We start from the raw sequence: 23172 nt of genomic DNA, 5'->3' as shown, positions 1-23172 counted from the left end.
TATCTTGTCTAACCCAGGTGCTTTGGATGAGGCTATTTTGCTTATAGCACAATCTATTTCGGAATGGTTATATCAGGGTCCCTCTAGATGTGTTCTGCTGTGGGCTTTTAGCTTGAACTATGGTGGTACCCTCAGCCTCTGGCATGGTATATTGAGCCTGAAAATGTCCCTTCCAGATGTCTGCCGCTATGTTGGGCTCGAGAGCCTGTTTCCCATCACTGCAGCCTGTACTTACTAAGTTCCAGAAAGCCTTCATATCATGAGTCGAAAGGGCCCTTCTCAGAGAATCCCATTTATCTATCTCCCGTATTTTTTTTGCCAGAGCAATGGTTTCTCTCTATGCTGCCCTCTTTATTTTAATTTGAGTCCTATTCCTAGATTTAATATCATCTATCAGTGCCAGCTTGGCCTCCCGAAAACTATCGTCAAGCCAGGTATGCTTGGCCTTTTTTTACCACTAAAAAATCCTGTTTTTACTGTTGATTTCCATGATATTACCACAGACATTGCCTTCAGTAAGCACACATGCATGCAGTCTCCCACACATTACAAAACACCTCGAATGCAAACACTTAGAAGTTCAAAACCGAGCCTATTTGCAGGCGTGGGCCACTTTTTAGCTTTCTCATTTGCTAATCGGGCCTACTACTCATTTTGGTGCCTGGATCGAATTTCTCTCCCAGTCCGACCCTGCCAGATCCCATACTACTTTTTGCTGTGCATCAGATGCATTTTACACAACAGATTTTACGAAACGATAAGTCAAAACAAGCTCAGTAAACAATAGACTGAGGATGGGATAGTAGAGAGGCCATCCACTATCAAGACCACCATTGTATCAGGTTTGAACTTTAACCAATTGGATTTCATCCAAGATGCGACGGCTTGGCCAGGTTGAAATTCATCATCAAGCCTAAACAGAATATGGGTGCCATCGGCATATGATGCTCAGCTTAGGACCAAAGGACTTTATACTTCTGGCCAGAGGAGGAACATTGCAACATCAATGTTAAACAGTGGTTTGTATTCTCATACTGTCAGAAGTGTTTTTTTTGTACAGGCTCTTGCTTTTCAATTGATCTATTGGCTCTCTGACTTAAGGTTTGTCAACTTTGATGGTAATAATTAATCTGTTATTAGGCTCTTGTTTCAGTGATTTGTTTGCTATGTTAGGCTCATTTTCCTTTAGTCTTAAAATATTTCCCTCCTTAGCATTTTTGCCGCAGGGCTTTTTAATTGTTCCATGAGTCGCCGGCACACTCTTTGGAGCAGCTGTCGCGCTTTATAAGTCTTTGTTTGTTTATTGTTGTTGGTCTCTCTGGCTTATCACTGTCTCTTTGCTCCTGATATATTTCATTTGCAACAGAGTGGACTGCAGACTCCCTCTGAGTGTGCTTGACAGGCTTTTTATAGCACTGGCATCATCATACAATTCGGTTCTACCCAATAGGCCATTGTAATAGGTTCTAAAGCAATCATGGAAGGGTTCACAGCTAAAACATTTATTAAGTTTGCATTGATTTTCTCTTGCGACTTGACCCACTTATTTAGGTTATCCCTAGGGTCCAGTCCACCACTTCACCACATTGTTTTCCCACTTTGTTTTGGAAATCTGGATGATAGTCACCCTATATAAATAGCATTACTAATGAATGTATTCAGTATTGGTTAGGGGGGTGGTGGGGGGGAGTAGTAAGTGTTTAAACGCTTCTTTTTTTGTTTTCCATTTTCCCTCACATGTATGTATTGTATGCACATTGATTTCACTTAAATATGGTTTCTCATTTTGGAAATAAATTCGGTTTTTAGTCTTTATAGTTTGTGTCAGGAGAAGAGGGAGGGAAGTAGATCTAACCTTTTAATTGAGCCTTTAGAAATAACATTAAGGAAGGCGCTATGAGTGGCCAAAGCCATGCTTTTATGGCTAGCTTTGCTGAGGTTGTGGGTTTGAACCCTATACCCTCTTACTTTAGTCACTATCTCCTTTTTTATACTTCCAGTTTTAAAAACCCTGTTTCTTACTGTGCTTACAGCTTAAAAATACAATGTCAGTAGTTTGACCGTTTTGTAATTTGGAAAATTCGAACTGTAATGGCTTACATTTTGGTCAGCTGGGTAGAGAACAATGGCCTTCAAGGTCCACCTTTGAATTGGATTAAATATTTTTGACAAATCTCAGGCAGGTCATTTGGCACATTTTTCTGCTAAAGTACTGCCTATAAAGTGCAGTGTCCACCAGGGTTCATTCTTTTTCCCCACCTCTTTATCCTGTATCTTAAGCCTCTGATTCAAGAATTAGCAGCTACAGGGTGCTGACTCCACAACTATGCAGACAACTCTTAACTATTGCTTTGCCTAGATGGAAGTACAGCCACTCAGTTAGAATTTATACAATGCATCTTATAGGCAAATGAGGAGTGTGAATGACCTGAAATTAAACGCAGACAAAACCAAGAACATAAGACTGAGCAAAAATAAACAAATCTATAAAATCAACTAAACTGGCCTTCAGAAATGGGATCTGTGTCCGAGCCCAGAACTTCTGCCAAAAGCTTTGGAACTCTAGTAGACAGTAATCTGTCCATGAAAGTTCAAGTCAGATTTAAGGTACCTAAAGAAATGTTGTTAGACCTGTCAGCCTTAGGGTGGTGTTCCCCCAAAACTCCTTTTTAACTGATCTTGTTTTTGCTAGCCTTGGGACTCTGAGTACTTTACCACAGCTAACCAGTGCTTGAATGCATGTGCTCACTCTTTAAAACATGGTAATATTGGTTTATCCCCAATTGGCATATTTCATTTACTCATGAATCCCAAATAAAGTGGCACTGCATTTGCCCAGGGGCTGTAAATTAAATGCTACTAGTAGGCCTGCAGCACTGACTGTAACACCCACTTAAGTAGCAAGCACTTTAAACATGTCTCAGGCCTGCCATTACAGCTGGTGTGTGCAGTGTTTAAAAATGTCATTTCGACATGGCAATGTAAACCTTTTGTCAGGCCCAAACCTTCCTTTTTAAAAAAAAAAGAAGCCACCCCTAGTATAGGCCCTGCAAAGACAGAGGGCAGGGTGCAATGTATTTAAAAAGTGGGACATCTGCTAGGCTGGCGTCTCCCACAGGATAACAATGGAATTACTTTATTACATTGGATAAGTGTAATTTCCAAATGGGAAAAGGTAACCCTGTGCCTGGATGGACCATCACTGGCAGGACGAGAGGGAGGAGCTAGGCACAGACCCACCCACACTTGAGCAGGCTGTGTCCTGCCTCGATACAAAGGGCTGCATACTCACTGTAGTTAGTCTTGAGCCAGGACAGAGATGGAAGGATGCCTGGGTACTTCAAAGGGAAACTCTAGAAGCTTCTTACCCACTTCAAAGGCACAACTAGGTGTAAATACTGAACCTCAGACACCAAATGTTCAGTACCTTTCTGGACCTGCTACAAGGACTTCCACTCTGCTGGACTGATACTGTAAAGGAACTGCTGCCCTACTGTGCTGACATGCTGCCTGCCACTCTCTTGCCTATGAAAGAGAAACTGGATGTGAAACTTCATCTTAAACACAGGACACCAGAGTGACTCAAAGGGCTAGTCTAATGGCCTCTTAATCTGAGTCTCAACTACATAAAAGGCTCCCCAAACTATTTTGTGGTCTGGAAAATTTATGTCTGAAAACTGTGGAAGCGGTACAATGTCACCTGATGCCATATCTTTTTGCCTTTGTTAATAAAAAGATTGAAAAAAAAGGCTCCCCAAACAGTTCCTGCACTGAGCTGCAGTAAGTTCCTGACTCCCAAGCGGTGTCTCTCCGGTCCTGGACCCTTGATGGGGCTCATGGGCACTGAACTCAAACTTCTGAGCTCTTTGTGGCCACAAACATGCCTGTTTACACCGAGACTGTGTAGCTCGTACCAGAAATTAGCGCGACCCGCTGCCAGACCATCTTTTCGCACAATAGCATCAACTGCACATGGGGGATCGCCAAAGCAAAGCTCCCGCCTGCCTGTATGCAACACCTGACCCGCTTTTCGCACCACACCGACAGCCACCCATCACACTTTCCTTGCGGCCCTCTCCTATGCGATCAGGACACTTGGCACAAAACGTAAGAAGATAAAATCAGCACGGCTAACCTGGGTCTGTATGAGACCTGCGCTCCATTGCAGTTGGCCTGAACTTTTGACTTTGACCCGTTCCAGCGCGACAAGATAGTTGCGGTTGCCACTTTATGCTTTTAGTCATTAGTTTTCACTTTAGTCTTTAAAAATTCATACCTCTGCTCCTCTTGATTGGATTTTTGTCATTTTGGTCTATTTTTTATTAAATTTTGCTCTATTTTTATAACTTGGCGTGGGATCTTTTTGTGTGGTGTTTTCATGATTTTACTGTTTGAAGTGTTGCACAAATACTTTACACATTGCCTTTAAGTTAAGCCTGACTGCTCAGTGCGAAGCTACCAGTGGGTTGAGCACAGGTCATTTAGGGATTTGCTTGTGCCTTACTATGACAAAGATTGTGGTTGCTGCTTGACCAATGCTCACATCCCAGACAACCAGTAACTCAATTTCTCACAATTTTCTTGCTGAAGATATTAAGGAAACTAGATCCTCTAATACCATTTGCAGCCAGGGAAATGGTATCTATGGCTACCGTCTGTCTAGGCTGGACTATGCCAATTTGGAATTGCCTATTAACATTCACCATAGATTGCAAGTGGTCCAAAATTATGCTGTCCATTTAATATTCAAAATTTCTAGGAGTACATATGCCACTTCTGTGCTGAAGCATCTTCATTGCCTAACAAGAAAACAGCAAATTAAATTTAAAACATGATGGCTTATATTTAAGACTCTAAGGGGAACCGCTGCCTACGCTGTAGCCACAAGGATTTAAAAATACACCTCTTCACCGACCTTAGGATCTGCATATTCAACTTTCTCCCCATTCATAGATATCGGGGAAAAAAGGTTGGGAGGGGGAATGTTCTCTCTGCAGGCGCATCTTCGATGGAATTCTCTTCCAGGTCATCTTTGACGTGAGCCGGATATAAGTTTTTCCAGAGAAACATGAAAACATGGCTTTTCAAACAAGCTTTTCTTTGCTAATTACACCTTTCCTGTATCAATTTTTGTCATCTTTGGTATTTATTAAGCACCAAGAAACCTTTGGGGAACATGTGCCCCTCCTAGCAGTATTAACATAACATACTATAACTGAGGACTGATTCTTAAAGCACCTTACCTTGCCTACCTACAGACTTACACCCTCTAATAAATGTAGGTTTGATCCAACAAATTTAAAAAGCATTACTTGAAGTTAGTGGTCAAGGTCAAACGGTTGCAGGAAAAGAAGGAATGATCCATACATAAGAGCGGAGAAACAATATTAGCTCCAAAATTCAAGCTGTGAATCCCCATCTGATCACCTCAAGCAGAGAAACAAATATACTGCAGTTTCAGAGTGAGTATGAAAACTAGTGGATGGAGCATGAGGTATGAATGTTCCCAGATCCCATCTACTTTACTCCTGCTGAACAAGCTATGTTCTAGTTCTTTGCTGCTTCGGACATCCCATGAGAAGAGAAGGAAGGAAGACATAATGTACCAGCACTTCAGGACATACCTAGAATATAAGAAATACTGCTCTGGAGTAATAGTTCCGATGTTTATGGTGCTTATTAGCTTGTGGTTTCCTTGGAGTCATTGGTGATAGAGGTGCGCTTTGCAGTTTACTCTGCTGGTGTCGAAGTCTCAGGGGTATTTCTTTCCTACTCATTTTGCTCCTTCCTTATAATTTCACAAAATACCATAGATGGCTTTCCTTGGGAACTTTGATTGCTGAACATTTAAAGAGGTATATTTTACAAGAGAAAGGGGAAGTCACATTAGAAAATGGAAGATGGCCAGCAAAATGCTTCTTACTCAGTCTGGAGAAGAATACAGGTCCCTTATGACTCACTACCACTTATGATGTATTCTTCCATTTATGCTTTGATCTCAATGGAGTACTAATACAGTGTTTCCTTCGCCACCGGAGCCATCAATGAGACTATGGGGCGGGCTCCAGAGGAAAAAGGTTTGTCAGCAAGTGATCTAATTTCATCTAGTTTGATGGACCTGACAATAATACAGAAATGCTTTATTGAAGCGATTAATGCAACAGATATTGTCAAAGGTGGATTATATCAAATACCATTCAGGCAGTGAGCACAGATCATTTAATGTATATAGTTTATCATAAATTAATATGTAATATACTAAAGTCTTGAATAACAGGTCAACACCGTAAAGCCCTCTTGTAGACCTATAAAATGTACTTGCCTTACATTGTTGTGTCTTGTGAAATAATGTGTCACATTACCTTTTGGCTTCTCAGTTTCTTATCACTTGCTTTATGCATGCTGCAGCATTGTCGCTGGGTTATACATGTTTTATATTGTCTAGTATGTCTTAGATTCTGCTGCTTTGCCTTAGGATTTCTGTCATTTCTTGGGTGTTATTCTGAAACTTTTTTCCTGGGATTTTGATGTAGTATACTGCTGCATGCTGCTAGGTATTCTGCAGTTTCCTCTCCGGGTTGATCTTTTCATGCTGTTATTCGCTGCTTGGCATGCCACTGCTTTATCGCTATGGTCTATGTGTCTCTCTAGGCCATTTGATGCTAGGTATTCTGCAGTTATCTTTGGGTTGTCAGTGGCTTACACTTTCACGTGTTACTAGTAATTCTGCAGCGTGGTCTCTAAGCTTTGGATACCTAATACTGTGATTTTCTGCTGGGTGTTCTGCAGGTTTCTAGCTGGGCTTTTGACTGCCCTGTGCGGTCTAATGTTGCACGGGGACTTTAAGTGTTATTTCCGCCATCACACTCTTTTCAGGCAAGGGATTTCAATTTTTTCTTCCTCAATTCGTTTTCAAAGTCTGTTAGTGCAAATTGCCCAAACAGTATATTCTTGTTTCTACGTTCTTTATGCAATGGCTCAATAAATGACTTTCTTCTATGCTAAAATCCATGATGCATTGCTTACCATTCTTGTCTATCTCCATCTTCCATGTCTGCCTACGTCTACATATGTCTTCCTCTAACCCATGGTTCACATTTTGACAATTGATTGGCTCACGTCTGTTTATGAATGTTACGAGTTTCAATCCTTATTTTATTTGTCATTCTTTTTCTCAGTTTATGGCCATTATTGTCAGTAGAAACGCATTATCCATGGGGTATAAAACAGATTCCAAATTGAAAAGGACCTAGAGCACATTGATAGGATAAAAGGATGGCGTTGAAGAATTAACATATACAGGCAGAAATAGAAGACTGATCAAGCCAGAGGAAAATACATTAGGGCCATGATGGGCACTAGTAAAATAGAGAAAAGAGGTGATATACCTGGGATCCTCCCTTGGACCACGGCTTTACTGGTTGATCCACGTTCTGTATTTCGTTTCTAGCTGGGGGGGGAAGGGGGGTGCTGAGTCTAGATATTTGTTTCAGTCCCGCCCTATCCACAAACACTCATTTCCTATATATTTATGCCTTACAGAAATTATTCGGTTATGTTCGTGACCCCAGATCACGGACAAACCATAAGCAATGGCAAAGCCAAAACATCTTGCCTGTGGGACCTAGTGGTTCTGCCAGTGGTGTTTAGCTAGGCTGCATAGCATCCCAGATGCTATACAAAGCAGCGAAAGTCTTATATTGTGTGTGTGTGTGTGGTGTGTGCGTGTTTGTGTCCTAAATGATGCTGCAGCATTTTTTGTTTGTACTCACTGATCCAAGTTGCAACAGTAACTAATAATCTAAAAAACTAAAGAAAGCATTTTGTTAAAATATGTAGGTGGTCAAAAGCAACATGGGGGTGCGGGTGGGTGAGCAGCATGGGGCACCACTGGAGGTACAGCAGATGAAAGCAAATAGGGGAGCACAGGGGTGAAAAACAGCAACGTGGAGCAGGGAGAAGCACATGGATGAAAAAACAACAGGGGGGGGGGAATACACAATCATGACGCCAACATGGAGGGGCGCATGAAAAAGCATACTGGTGACAGATAACAAAGCATAGTGCAGGGAGAGAGACGTACACAAGGGAGACAGCTGGGGAAAAAAATCATGCCAACCCATGGAATGCTTAACGCAAAATAAAAAAGTAGTAGTTGAAAAGCAATCAGTGCAAGGATTTGAACCAGCAATCAAAAGAGATTGGAAAGAGGTTATGATTCATGGGAGGAACAAGCACAATATAGAGAAACTGGGACACAAATAGAAGCAGGCAATGAAGAGCCAAGCTGGTTGTTGGATTTCGGACCCCATCCTAGAGGATTCCCTGCTCCGGAGGCCGCCGCAGCTGCAAGCGCTGCCAGCAAGCGCTGCCAGCGTGTTGAACCTCGCCGGACCCGCTTCGCGGGTCCCGCAGCGCCTTGTCTCTTGGAAGCACCTGACAGTGTGGGACTGCTGTTGAGGAGGAGCAGGCAGGTCAGAGTGTTGGCGGGGCTGCGAGCAGGCAGGGACTCCAGTGTCCAGGAGCCCCTGCGCGCCCATTCAACACACCTGGGCTGCTCTCCCCGCTGGACACGCCCCCCGCCTGATTGTCTGAAAAAGCCGGTACTTGCTACAGATCTTCGGAACCCTTACCCTGAGCCAAGCTGGTTGTTGGAATCTGGACCCCATCCTAGAGGATTCCCTGCTCCGGAGGCCGCCGCAGCTGCAAGCGCTGCCAGCGTGTTGAACCTCGCCGGACCCGCTTTGCGGGTCCCGCAGCGCCTTGTCTCTTGGAAGCGCCTGACAGTGTGGGACTGCTGTTGAGGAGGAGCAGGCAGGTCAGAGTGTCGGCGGGGCTGCGAGCAGGCAGGGACTCCAGTGTCCAGGAGCCCCTGCGTGCCCATTCAACACACCTGGGCTGCTCTCCCCGCTGGACACACCCCCCTGTCCTCCTACCAATTAGCTAGCTGCAACAGAGTTTAAAGTTGATTACACCCCCCGCTAAGCGGGAGCGAGCGGGAGCGTGCCGGGAGAAGCCCGGGACATGGGCGGGACCGTCTGTGGCCGTCAGAGGCCGGAGTAGGCTGGGCTGGGCCTACCCTCTTGCTTTGGATACCTGAGCCCTGGTCCAATTAGCTGATATAGCTCCCCATACACTACCATCAAACTTCAGCTGACATGCCGTCTCTGGCAAGGGAGGGTACCCCCATGAAGCAGGGAGGAGTTAAAAACAGGACCTTAGATAATTACTTTCCCCGGGCCGTGGGTGATGGGGATAAGGAGAGCACCTTAATCCGGCTCAGGGCAGAGCGGAGACGCTCTATAGATAACTTGAAACACAGACCCCTTGGTGAATATTCTACTTCGCTCAGTGAAGAGTCGACCTCTATAGACGATGTCCCCCTCCTGTTGAGGGATTGTACGAACACCCCACTAGTCCCATCTACGAGTCTAACCCCAGCCACCAGCCCAAGCCCAAGCAGGGTGACTATTGACTTAATTTCTCAACCCCCCCCAGCCCCGAAAGCTAGGAAAGCCAAACCTAAGCCAGCCGCTGTACAAGGAGTACATGCCCCCCCCCCCCCAAACAAACGTAGGAGGAAGTCGAGGGGTGTCCAGGGCAAAAACAAATCCAAAATCCCTCACTTTGAGTTTGGGAGGTCATCAAAACTCCCCACACCGACTGAGATTAGCGGATGAATTACACCCCAAATCCACTGTACAGGATGCCTTGGCTCCCACTCTGACAAAAGACACAGGAAATAATATAGCTAATGTCCCCCTTTCTGTTGCCCCGCTAGGTAACCTGGAATTCCTGCTCAGGTCACTACTATTACCAATCAGCGAGGGCATTAAAAAGGTCGAGATTAGACTTACCATCCTGGAGGCTACATTAAGTAGCATGAAAACCCCGGCTGGCCTTCAGGGAAGATCTTCGGAGCTCATTTCCACTCCTACGGCCCCCCAGCAGCCCCCAAATAGCGCAATGAGCTCAGCCCCCCCACAGGCTGCGAATGTTGTGGCCCCTTCACAACCCCTGAGGACTAAGACTAATCCTGTACCAACCAAGTCATTTAATTCCAATAGGCCCACCCCCCCCCGTAGACCCGGTCCCTCTGACACAGCCTGTAGACAGTGCTGCACCGACACCATTAATGAAGCTTCCCCCCAGGCCACGTAGGCCTAATCTACCTCCAGAGGCAAATGATTTCACGGTAGTCATGGCGGGCGTCCCCCAACTTGAAGCGGGTGAAGCTGAGGATTTTTGCTCCTTAAAAAGCAGGGTAATCAAGTGGCTAAACATGAACAGACCCCTCCCGGTACATCTAAATAATGAAATTATAATGGTTAGAAGGGTGCCGTGGGTGGGGAGAACACACAAATCCATAATAGGGGACTGCATATTGGTGAGCTTCAGGGATGCTGGAACTGTCTCTCACATGTGTCAAGGAAAGAATAGATCTCGGGAATCAACTATTCAAACCCTCCAGGTGTCCTTCTTCTTTCCCCCTATCCCTGCCCCTGTACACCCGTTTCAAACCTATGATAACTGGGAGAGGGTTGGCCGGAGGGGAAGACATCATGAATTTAACCCCAGGCCACTATTTAGCCGCCCAGAGCCACCCTTTCACACTTTCAACCGGTTCAATTGTTTGAACGGACTTGAGGGGGTTGATTGACAAACAGATACTGTCCCTCTAGGAGATGGGGAAAAAGGGGCCTTAGCAGAGGAGCTGGAGGAGAAAAGTCTTCAGGCACAGCAAACTCCATCTAGATGGGTCGGGAAGTCAGTGTTAGATGAGCCTAGGGCTACAGATATTGAATGCATAGGAGGGGGACATGGGCTGGACATACAAGAGTCAGAGTGTGAGACACAAACGGGGCTCCAGGGGGGAACAGAGCAGAGTGGTGAGGTACTGAGAATGAGTTCTTGGAATATAGCAGGTTTGGCAGGCAAATTTAATAATAAAGAGTGGCTTGATTACATTAGAAAATTCCATGTAATCAGCCTGCAGAAGACATGGGCCCCGGAGAACAATTTTCATTTGCAGGGGTATAAGTGTTTCTTTGTACCCGCGCAAAAATCAAGATCAGGGAGAGCCATGGGGGAACTATCTATTTACATAGATTTAAACCTTCCGGGCAGTTGGTCTTCCCCAGATTGGAATTCCTATGGGATTCAGGCAGTTCGGTTCTCCGGGAAGGGGCTAAGATTCACAGTTTTTAATCTCTACAACAACGAGATAGCGGGAAACCATACCTCACTTGTAGCTGAATTGGATTATAGGCTGGGTCAAGGAAACAACAGCCCAGAAAAAGGGGCAGTCATATGCGCTGCTGGTCATGGGAGACTTTAATTGCCACCTTTGTCCAGCATTGGTCCCAATAAATACAGACTGGTCCCAATGCCCCATGGAGAAGGGGCCGCATTTTTCCCATACGCCGACAGGGTCAGCTTTCAGTATGCTCCGGCTCAAGTATGATCTTGAGCATACTATTAACATGATAGGCACACAGAAGGATGGTACATTCCCACCCACATTCAAGGGCAGAGGATGCTCATCCGTCATAGACTACATCCTGGTCTCAAGATCCCTGCTAAATAAGATAATTAGTGTAGGGATTGAATGGAGCAGTTTCAGCGACCATAACCCACTTGTTTTGGAGCTGATGTATAGGGCGGGTTTAAAAAGCAGAGACCATCGCACAATCACGGAGAGGGTAACAGATCAAGGCAGGAGATTAAAGTGGTCCAAAATAGATGGGGAAAAGTTTTACAAGGCCATTGTGGACGCTGGCAAATCTGCCATTAATGACTGTTTAGACACAGAAGTCCACGGATCAAGGCTACTGGAAGCATTCGATCAGATTGCTAACCTGATTAATGGCCTATTAAAAACTAGTGCGCCCACAAGGAACCACGGTAACCCTCGATGGTTCGATAAAGTTTGCTCCAAAGCACTGAGGGAGCTTAAAAGCAGCCTTAAATCTAAACCAAGGGACCCCCAAAAAATCAAGGCGTGTAGGGAGAAATATAAAAAAGAGACTAAGAGGAGGAAACTCGCTCTGCAGGAAGAAGCGTGGGCAGACCTAAGAGAAGCAGGGGAAAGAAAGGATTTAGCGGGTTTCTGGAGAATTATCAACAAACCAACTTTCCAGGAAAACGACACCCCGGAGATAGGGACTAATATTCTTCCAGAACAGTGGGTCACTCACTATAGGGGTCTGTATAATCATGAGCCCGGTACTCCCGTAGAGCCACCTGAAATTCCAACTCAGGCTTCAACGGTTGTATTTACTATCAAGGAGATCACTGCGGGGATAGAGGGTCTGACCAAAAACAAAGCCCCGGGCCCTGACGGAATTCCCCCCGACCTGTTTCTAAGCAGCATAGAACTTTGGGCACCTTTAATGACCAGGGTCATAAACACTGCCATTACCTGTGATCTGCCACCATCCTGGTCTAAAGCGATAATTGTGCCGATTTTTAAGAAGGGCAATAGGGACGATCCCAAGTGCTATCGTGCTATCTCCCTGATTGACGTATCGGCTAAACTCCTGGGTAGGGCGATCCTCAACAGACTGTCCGAGTGGACCGAAGAAAATAACATCTTCTCGGACACTCAATATGGATTTAGGACAGGGAGGTCCACTAGCGATCAATGCCTGAACCTTTATATGCTGACTGCCAAATATACCATGGCCAGTGATGAATCGATCTATATGGGATTCATGGATTTGGCAGCGGCATTTGATCACGTCAACAGGGAGAAACTGTGGGACATGATGTCCAGTATGGGGATAGAGAGTGGCCTAATCAATATACTTAGGGAACTGCATAGCGACACCACGGCTAAGGTTCGATTTAACAGGGAGGGGGGACTGACTGACTCTTTTCCCTGCATGAGTGGAGTCCGGCAAGGCTGCATTCTCACCCCTTTTTTGTTCTCCCTTTATATTAACAATTTGGAGCAGTATCTGTTAGGTTTAAAGGCAGATTGCCCAAGGGTGGGGTCGCGTCATATTCCTGTTCTGCTTTACGCAGATGACGCGGTCCTGATTGCACGCACACCCAGGAGCTTACAAATCTTGATTGACGGGTTTGTTAAGTTTATGGGTGCCTTAGATCTCTCTGTTAACCTGGGCAAATCCTATGTGCTCCTGGCTGGTAAAAAAACTTCCTCTAAATTCACTTACACAATAGGAAGCCACATAGTAGAAGAGGTCAAAACGTTTCCTTATCTAGGTGTAATTTTTGATGGCGCCTTACAGTTTAACTCCCTGGTGGAGGAGCGTTGTAGTAAAATGATCGCTTCTAACGGGGCAATAGCAAGCTACGGGAGGAGGTTAGGTAGATGGAGCCCGGAACAGGTGATGAACCTGTACAGCTCCATATCATGCTCTAAAGTAATCTATGGGGCAGAAGTATGGGGCTTTGTTAATACCACAAGAATCCAACGGGAAGAAAACAAATATCTAAAATCCATCCTGAGGGTACCCCCAAGTACTGTTGGCCTCATAGTACACAGGGAATTAGGGAGGCCACACCTAGATGATTTGGTAAAACTTAGGCCAATTGTGGCCTGGTTAAAAATCTGGGTTAATCCTGATGCGTCTCTAAGCAGAGAAATTTTATCGGATTGTTTAGAGAGGGACAAATGTATGCGTATTCCCTGGCTCAATTATGTAAAGAACACCCTAGAGGAACTAGGCTTTGGGAATCTCTTCACTAACCCTGCAACAATTGTAGCCCAGCATAAAATGCAAGTAAGGAAAACTTTCCTAGAGCTGAAAAGTCAACGGAGAGCTGAGGCTGAAGGGCTTAAAAAGACAGTGAGGGCCCACAACCTGGTGAAGAGCGTTGAGGGGATGGAGCCATATTTGTACCTTATGCATATCGCACAGGACAGATTCTTGATGTGTCGTTTTAGACTGAACCTACTCCCATTTATGTTGGCATCACCAGCAGGATTTGCAACATCAATTGAACAGAAGGGATCCTGCGGCTGCGACAATAGGTCTCCGCAGGATTCCCTTCACTTTGTTTTACTCTGTCCTTTTTTTACAATGCCCAGGCGCAGATTTCTTGTAAATGTTTTAAAAAAAGCCAAACTGGAACATGCCAGGGAGGCATTAGTCTTTTTACAAAAAGCATCGGACCCCTTAACACTGTGTTGTATAATGAATTTTATTAAGGTAGCGGTCCGTTTAAGGCTAACTAGGGGAGATGAATGAAATGTTCCTGATTTTACCTTTTTTTAAAGTGTTATATTCTTTCTTGCCTGTGTTCTACGTTAACACTAATATTTTGTATAAGGATCTTGAAAATGTTTAATGATTTTTTATTCATGTAAATATGTGTGTGCTTTTATGGTGATTTTTAATCATCGAATAAAGATTCTTTGAATTGAATTGAATTGAGTGACAGAAAAGCCAACCAATGGCAAGCAGTGGGTGGGCTCCAAGCCTCTGTATGTTCTTAGGAAGCCCAAACTATGCCTAGCAACAGTCAGCGCATAAGCGGTCAAGCAGGCAAGATATTTAAAACAAGCATTGGCATAGCCAATAGGTCTCGCCTTTGGGGCCTTATAAGAGTTTTGCCAGAGTTATTTATATAGGGCTGACCCCACTGTATGGGCGAAGATTTTAACTTCTGTTTTTAATTCTGCCTCTACAGTTGGTCTCCCAATGTCTTGGGCTAAAGCAGTCATAGTCCCAATATTTTAAAAGGGCTCAAGAGAGGACCCGGCCTGTTATAGGCCAATCTGCCTGTTATAGGCAGACTCTGCTGCCAAGATGATGGGAAAAGCTGTGTTAGCCCGCCTTACAGACTGGTTAGATAAGATTTGCATTGTCTCGGACCTACAGTATGGGTTCAGACAGGGAAAGGGCACGACAGGCCAATGCCTCAACTTACATATTGTTATAGGGAAGTACACAGTCGCCAAGCAGGGGGACATCCATTTAGCTTTTATGGATCTGTCCACTGCCTTCGACCTTGTAAATAGGCAAATGCTTTGGGCTTCCCTTTACAGTATTGGGCTGGAACCTGCTCTGATATCCTTCCTGGCAGCTATCCATGAAAACACTACGGCAGCGGTCCGTTATAACGAGAATGGTAGCCTAACAGAAGCTTGGCCAGTAAAGCGAGGGGTCCGACAGGGGTGCATCCTTGCACCCTTGTTGTTCACGCTCTACATTAACAACCTGGGAGATGCTTTAATTTCATCTTGTAAGGACATCCCAAGAGCTGGTTCAAAATTGATCCCTGCATTACTGTATGCAGACGATGCAGTCTTAGTGGCAAGGACGGCAAGAGGGCTGCAATCCCTTTTAGATTGTTTTATTGATTTTATGGACTCTCTAGACTTAATAACTAATCTTAAAAAGTCACACTCTATGTCAAAAGGCGAGAGATGGGCTAAAAAGGCGAAATTTTATTGTAAAGGTCTAGAGCTCATGAAAGTCCTGGTGTTCCCATAGCTAGGGGTTCTTTTTGATGAAAGAAGATCATGGGTCACGCAGCGCGTGCATAAAAAGAATACCCTTGCCAGGGCAACTGGGGCTCTGTTAGGGTTCGCAAGACGATTAGGCTCTAAGCTGCTCCTGGCCCTCATGAAAATTTATATCGCCGAGTGTGTCCCAATGGGAGTAAGGAATGGGGCTATCCAGATGCTAACGACATTCAAACAGCAGAAAACGTCTTCTTTCGTAAGGTGCTGTCGCTCCCAGCTTCTGCTGCAACTTTTAATATTCATGAGGACCTTGGTGCTGGTTTTATTGCAGATCAGATTGCTGTAGCCCCATTATTATGTTGGTTGAGAATCTGGGCACAGCAGCCGCCTAATCTGAACCAATTGATCATTCGGGACTGTATTTCTTTAGACAGATCCCTCGATATCCTGTGGAAACGTTATATTAAAACCCAAATGGAATCACTGGGCAGTCTTGATTTGTTTTCGAACCCTAGAGCGCTAGGCAAGGCGGCTATTAAAGCTGTGAAGTCTCAGTTCCTGAACAGGGTGATGCTGAGGAGGGAAGAAGGGGAATTGGCAAAACCTTCAGTCAAAAGTTTTGTAATGCTGAGCTTAGGTAGAGAAATACAGTCGTATCTGACCTACATAACCAAACCACTCCATCTGTTTGTGTTAATAAGGTTCAAGTATAACATGCTCCCATGGCTACTGTCATTCCCAAAAGGTTTTTCAAAAGAGGGGTCTTTGGGGCCCTGTCCCTGTGACAATTATTCTGAGCAGAACACCCTTAATATGGTCTTTTTCTGCGATTTGTATGCTCAATTACGCAAGAAATGTATTTTGCCATTGTTAAGGGGCTGTAACTTTGAGCAAGTTAAGCCGGCTTTGGCCTACTTGCAATCGCTTGGGTCCTCAGTGGTATGTTTTGGGGTAGCTAGTTATATCTCAGGGGCCATCAGGCGAAGGAACAAAGCAAAGTTATAGCGATGACTGTCTTCTAATTTTTTTATTATGCTGTGAAATAATGATTTTTAAATAGAAATCTGGTGGTGTGACATTTTAGATTATGAATTAGTGATTTTTTAAATGGAAAACTCATTGTGTGACAAACTTTTTAATCTATTTATTTGAACACCAAGTGTTCCTTCTTGATGATGGTATGTGCTATATTTGGCTCATGAATTGATCATAGTGTTTGTTTACTTGTAATGTGTTATTGATACCATGACATTTTGTTCGGTGCTTTGATGGTTTTAAATTTTAACCGAATAAAGCAAATCTGCAGCGGAACAGACTGAGACATGCGTTAACCACATCCCCTTACCTGTGAGTATCTCCATTTCTGGCATTTGATACTGGCTGGTGTTGGTAGGCCTGGCATTAGGGTGTCCAGGTGACTCAGGATAAGTTGCTGTACATCTTTTTGTTCGCTCTCCAAATGTTCAATTCCAAATGGCACGCTAGTGTGAACAACAATAGACGGCCCAACCTCTGAGGATTCTGTGTAGGCAGGGAGCACAAACAGACTTCTTTAGTTAGGAACTATATCCAATAAAAAGTAATAATTTAAAACAAATGTTCAATTGAATGAAATCCATGCTTGAAATACTGCAGTGACTAGACCTCTAAAAGCAAGGATTTGTAAGAGAGTGTATATAATACATGGAAGCGTGCAGCCTCTGTATAAAACCTGCCTGTTATTTTCCCTTAATACATTCGAGTTGTGGTCTCTAGTCACCTGCAATAACAAAATGACATAGCGGCTCAACTGCAATCAATTATTACAGTTAAGTTGTGACATCATAATGCCAGCAGCTCAAACCAGCAGCAAAAGTTTAACAAATATGGCATAATTACAGCTGCAGTTTACATACTTTGTTATAATGATCTGGTTGTCTAACACTGACAGTGACCAGCACAAAGGACACATGTATGACATTATGTTGTTCGTTTGCACAATGTAGTTCATTACAGTAAAGAAAGAACCTCTCTGTATGCAACTTTTCATTCTGAGCTACAGCCTTCTTAAATCTAATTCATATTACATTGATTCTAACATGTTTTGCAACAAAAAACAAACTGCTTTTTGAGGTGTTTATTGTTGTGTTACACATCCACTTTATTCTTCATGCCTGTAACCATACTATTCCTATATATGTATGTATATTGCAGCATTTCTAAAGTGTGAATCTAGGGAATAAGGGCCAGATGAAGGAGCAGGGAGAGCTAATGAAAATTGTGAAAAGTTAGCCTGACGTAGTGTACCTTTAAGAGGGTTTTTTAAAGTTTCTTAGTGAATTGTAGGAGGGTTGGTGCTGTTCTGGTGTTGCGTTAGATCCTGGGGAAGGGAGCTAGAAAGCTTGTTTTCTTATTTTCTCCTTCTTACAGTTTTTAGTCTCTAATCTGGTGGTGTAGTACCACCTCACCTGACAGTGACCTACACATATTATTAGTTTGTTAGCTGGGCAGACTGGGGCATTGTGATGCAGTCAACCTTGAAAATAATTAGGGCTTGCAGGGGGAGCGAGTGTAGATCCTTTAGCATGAGGACAATGTGGTCAGCTTTCTTCAGCCCAGTGATGAGCCATGTTTGTGTATAAAGGATGCCTTTCAAGGAGGGAGAGCAGCCTCTGGAAAGCCGTTGAGTTTGGTGGTGCCTAGATGAGAGAGAACTAGGGGCTGTACTATCTTTCTAAAGTCTTCTTTCTCCTGGAAATAGAGTTCCATTATTTTCAAGAAATAGGGTTAGAACCAGGCTGTTTTGGTCCTTTGGCAATATATTAATTGAGTGAGAAGTTCGAATCGATGGTGAATCTATGGAATTCTGTTTGTTCTGTTAGTTGGAGAGTGAAGCCTGACTGGATCAGCAAATGTTTGTTTGATTAGTTAGTTATATCCTAGTTAGGTGGATCTTGATGCTGGAGTCTGCGAGCGTGCCCCTCAGGGATCCATATAAAGGTTGAAAATGGTGGCTGAGGAGATGGAGGCCAGAGGACAACGCAAAAGACGGGGAGAATGCCAGATCTGGTACTTCCTATTTGAAAGAGTGTCTGTCAATATGTGAGGTAGGACGTGAACCACTGCAGGGCTGTGCCAGTGAAGCCCATGTATATTTTCAAGGCGTGGATCAAAGATTGATGGCCAGTGGTGTCAAAAGCTGTGGCAAGGGAGGCAAGTGCTGTTTTTGCCATTGAGGAATAGGGTGTTGGTGACAACTTGGAGCATGACTGTTTCAATACTGTTGCATGGTCTGAACTCTAATTGATAGTATTGAAGTAGGGTATTCTTGCAGCTGTGAGCCTGAAGCTTGGTGGCGACTGCCTACTTGATTATTTTCCAAAAATGGGAGGGTTATAAGATAGAAGTTGGCAAGGCTGGCTGGATCTAGCATAGGTTTTTTTGTGAAGAGGAGGAACTTACTGGTCTTGAGACTGTCAACAAAAGTGTACTGGAGTAGCAAGGCATTGATAATGTAGAGAGGGGATGTGAGGGATCTCTTTGAAAGCATATCTAAAGGCCTTAACTGAAGCATGAATTCACAAAGGCTGTTGCACCTTCAAATGACCCAAGGTCTGAAGGAGTCCATATTGAAATGCTACAAAGTGCTTTAAATGCTGGCCTGTTCAAAACATGTTACTTTGGGTGGCTCCTGGGAGGTCTAATACCATCTGATATATTGTTCAGTTCCTTTGTGATTGCCTTTAGATACTTCAGGAACCATGCTGCCAGCCCGCTTGATTATTTTCTTTAGACAGCATTTATCGCCTCATTGCATGTATGTATGTATGGTCAAAATTCTGAAGATCAGTCGCAGCCAGAATTCCCTGATAGGCAGCAGTTTCTTACAAATGGATACCACATGGCTGAGCAATTCTGCTGTCAGGCCAAATAGTCTGCAGGTGCTATTTGTGCCGACACTCCTTCTCCCATTCCAGTAGGCTTTCAAAGGGATTAACCCAAATCTGTCCCACATCAATTGGTGCTCTGAACCTTAGCTAGAAATTGAGTTAAATTCGTTGACGAAGAAGGTGTATCATAAAATTTAGCTGCCCAGCTACAATGAGATTTTTTTCAGCAAGTCCTTACTATAGAAATCTGCTGAGATTATTTTTGCTTGTTTTGAGAGAAGTCTTGATGTCTGTTAAAGCATATTTCCTAGGCTTCTAGAGTGATCAGGGAAGTGTCAAAGTGGTGGCCCAATGTAGAGTTCTCCTGCGTAATCAACTGCCATGAATGATGGATCAAGGAACCTGTGGGTGCTGTCTTTAGTTTAGCATATTATGACAAAAACCTTGCTTTAAGTAGCAGATATGGCTTTGTAAGGTTAAATTCTAAACAGATTTGCGAGGGGTTGGTGCAATCTAGTAGAAAGAACAGTTGGCAAAAGTATTTGCATTGCGCTTTGTCCAGCCAGGTGTCAAGGTTATTTTTGAAGGCGATGGCTTCATAAGCCCAAGTGAGCATTAGTTTGCTTTTCACAACCTTCATTAATACTCTTACATCCAAGCAGATCTGGCTTTTGTGTAGTCATTGAAAAGCCCGAGTCAGAGACTGGGCAAAGCTCTTTAGGACATTTAGGTATTTCGTCCTCTCTTGTTCAGTGTTTTCTGAAGATATTTATAGCTGACACCCACTCTAGTTTTTATTTATTCAGAAACCAGCAACCACTTTTAATTAGATTACAAACAAAAAGTTTAAACTTGGTCTTAGCTAGGTTGATTAAGATGTTGTTAATTTAATACCTGCGAGTAGATGTGGTATTATGCCACCACTTAATATCTGCAGAAATGACAGACCTGTGTAGCAATAAGTATACTGGAAACGTCTAGCATTGCTTCAGGCACCTTAGTGAGGCCTCACATTTAAAAATAGTGTTTAATTGTGAATTACAAAACAACCCTCTAGCACCTCGGAAATATGTTGCAACTCAAGCACGAAGGCCAATAAGGCTGAAACAATCCTGCAGTTGCACGTGTTCCCGTAATGGGGCATGTGGCCTAGTTATTTGTGGTGAACTATTGACCTTGTCAGTAGGTATTTCCCTTACCACACAGCTCTGCCTGGTAGCTAATGCCCCCTGACCCTTACAAATCCTGAGTTCGAGGCCCTCCTCCAACCGTAGGTACCCGCCTGCGCCTCATCCCTGGTGGTCCAGTGGGGAGCATTTCTGCTCTGCCCTCTGTCTCTCTGCTTTCTGCATTTTCCCCTCTGATCTCTTCTGTTCCTTAAATTGCAACTTTTCTGCCTTTCTGTCACTTTCTTTCTCTTTCTGCACTTGTTGTGCTTTTTTTCTCATGGGCTTTTTTCTGCTTGTTCCCCGTGGCCCCACCCCCCTCCAGGACCACTTTCCAGTTTCCCACTTTTCTAGCCTCCAAGCTGACAGCCCTCCACCTCACCCTAATTATTGGTGGCCGTTGTGTGGCCGAGCGCCTCTGGCACGCCAAAAGCAGGCCCGTCAGCGCCAATCCGTGCCTGGACCGTGCCCTGCTGCCATGGAAGTTGGTCCTCTGGCCCCACCGCTACAACACTAGCACCCTCCACACCCTCAACACAGGACACCACTCCGCCTGCCACCAAGTATCACCGAAGAACACCCAAGGCACGTTCATCTGCCACACCTGCAACTGCACTTTCACCAGCCTCCACCAGCGACCTACTGACTGCATGACCCTCATGAATTGGACCTGACCTCCTCGGATGAATCCTACTCAACACCTGCTCCCTAAAAAGACATGCTGTGGAGATCTGGGACCTGCTCGACTCCTCCTCCCCGACTTCACCTTCTTCACGGAAACCTGGAAGAACTCCAGCTCAGACCCGAACACCGCAAATGCCATCCCTGACTGATACAAAATCATCCACAAGGACCACATCAACCAACCAGGAGGAGGTATCGCCATCGTTCACAAAGAGACACTTCATCTCACAACCAGCTCCGACAACCACTCACCCGACATGGAGCACCTCCACTTCCAGATACATACCAACCCGAATGCCGCCTTCCATGGCACCCTCCTCTACAGACCTCCTAGACCACATCCCCCTTCAGCAAAGCCATAGCGGACTTCATTGATCATCATGCGCTTGCCTCAATGGACTACATCCTTCTCGGTGACCTCAGTTTCCACCTGGACAACCTCAAAGACCACAGCAGCTCATCCCTACTGGAGAACCTCGCCACCTTTGGACTCAAACAACTGGTCACAATCCCAACCCACTGAGCAAGACACACACTCGACCCCATCTTCTCCAAAAGCAACAACATCTCTTTCAGCCACACCTCAAAGCCACACTGGACCGACCACCACACCGTCCACTTCTCATTCACCAAACTCACTGTACGCCACCAAGCCTACCGCGCTCCTCACGGAAGCTGGAACAAGGTCACCGAAGACCAGCTCACCACCTCCCTCAGCTAGACCTCACCACAGATAACCACGGATGCCAACACCTCAGCAAGCAACCTCCACCGTTGGATCTCCGACTGCGCCACCACACTGGCCCCCCCTCAAGAAACCTTCAGGCAAGCATCCCTCCAAGAAATCCAACTGGTTCTCCTCCACCCCCCAAGATTCCAGGCACACCTCAAGACAACTCAAGAAAAGATGGAGGAGCAGTAAGATCACAGCATACCACACATGCTTCATATCACCGCGCACCAGCACCTCATCAGAGCAACAAAGAAAGCAGCCATCGAGGAACGCATCAACACCAATGCACACAACAGCAAAGAACTCTTTGCCCTAGTCAAAAACTTCACCAAACCCAGCGCAGAGAAAGCAGACACCCCCATCCCAAGACATCTGCGACAATCGCGCCACCTTCCTCCCCAGCAAGATCAAGGCAATCTATGACAGCGTCATGACCCAAGTCTCACCCACCCCACCCACACCCAATAGCTCCAGCCTCCAGAAGACCCTGACCAACTTGACTACCCTCACCTCTGACAACACCCTCAGGATGATGAAGAGCAACGTTTCGGGAGCACACTCGTACCCTTCCCCTCAACTTACATCTTCAACAATGCCGGAACCTCTATTGTTCCAGAATTCTGCCACACCATCAAGGGCTCTATTGAGTCTGCAACTTTCCCGGAAGACTGGAAACACGCACAGATAAATCACCTGCGGACGAAAACTTCTGCTGACCCAACACACCTCAAGAACTACAGACCCATCTTTCTGCTCCCTTTCTCAGCCAAAGTCAACCAGAAAGCCATCAACGCCCAACTCTCTGAGTTTGACAAAACAAACAACATCCTGGACCTCTCCCCCTCAGGCTTCAGAAGCAACTACAGCTTGAGACTGCTCTCCTCACCTTTACAGATGAATCCACATCCTCCTCGACCAAGGAAAAACTGCAGCCCCCATCCTCCTGGACCTCTTGGTTGCCTTCGACACTGTCTCCCACTACACCCGCTGCGCAAGACTCCACAACTCCGTCATCCATGAAAAAGCCCTTGAAAGGATCTGCTCCTTCCTCACCGGACAAATGCAGAGTGTCAGACTTCCACCGCTCAAATCAGAACCCACAGAGATAAGCTGTGAAGGGCCTCAGGGATCCTCCCTGAGCCCCACCCTCTTCAACATATACATGGCCCACTTGCAGCCATTGCCAGAAGCCACAAACTCAATTTTGTCTCCTAATCCGACGACACCCAGCTTATTCTCTCACTCACAGACGAACCCCCAGTCGCCAAGAGGAACTTCCACAAC

At 45.0% G+C, this 23172-nt stretch overlaps 1 protein-coding gene across 1 annotated transcript in view; it reads right to left on the bottom strand.

The window, feature by feature from the left end:
- The window catches only part of LOC147668755 (renalase-like), a 416658-nt gene that overhangs the window by 85205 nt on the left and 308281 nt on the right, over positions 1-23172 (bottom strand). The window contains exon 4 of the mRNA XM_086948456.1: positions 16782-16957. Coding sequence (XP_086804582.1) covers positions 16782-16957 — 176 coding nt within the window. The remainder of the gene's footprint in view (positions 1-16781; positions 16958-23172) is intronic.

The sequence above is a fragment of the Lissotriton vulgaris genome, unplaced genomic scaffold (genome assembly GCF_964263255.1).
Source record: "Lissotriton vulgaris unplaced genomic scaffold, aLisVul1.2 SCAFFOLD_1799, whole genome shotgun sequence".
NCBI classification, from domain to species: Eukaryota; Metazoa; Chordata; class Amphibia; order Caudata; family Salamandridae; genus Lissotriton; species Lissotriton vulgaris.
This window is presented reverse-complemented; position numbering and strand designations above follow the sequence as displayed.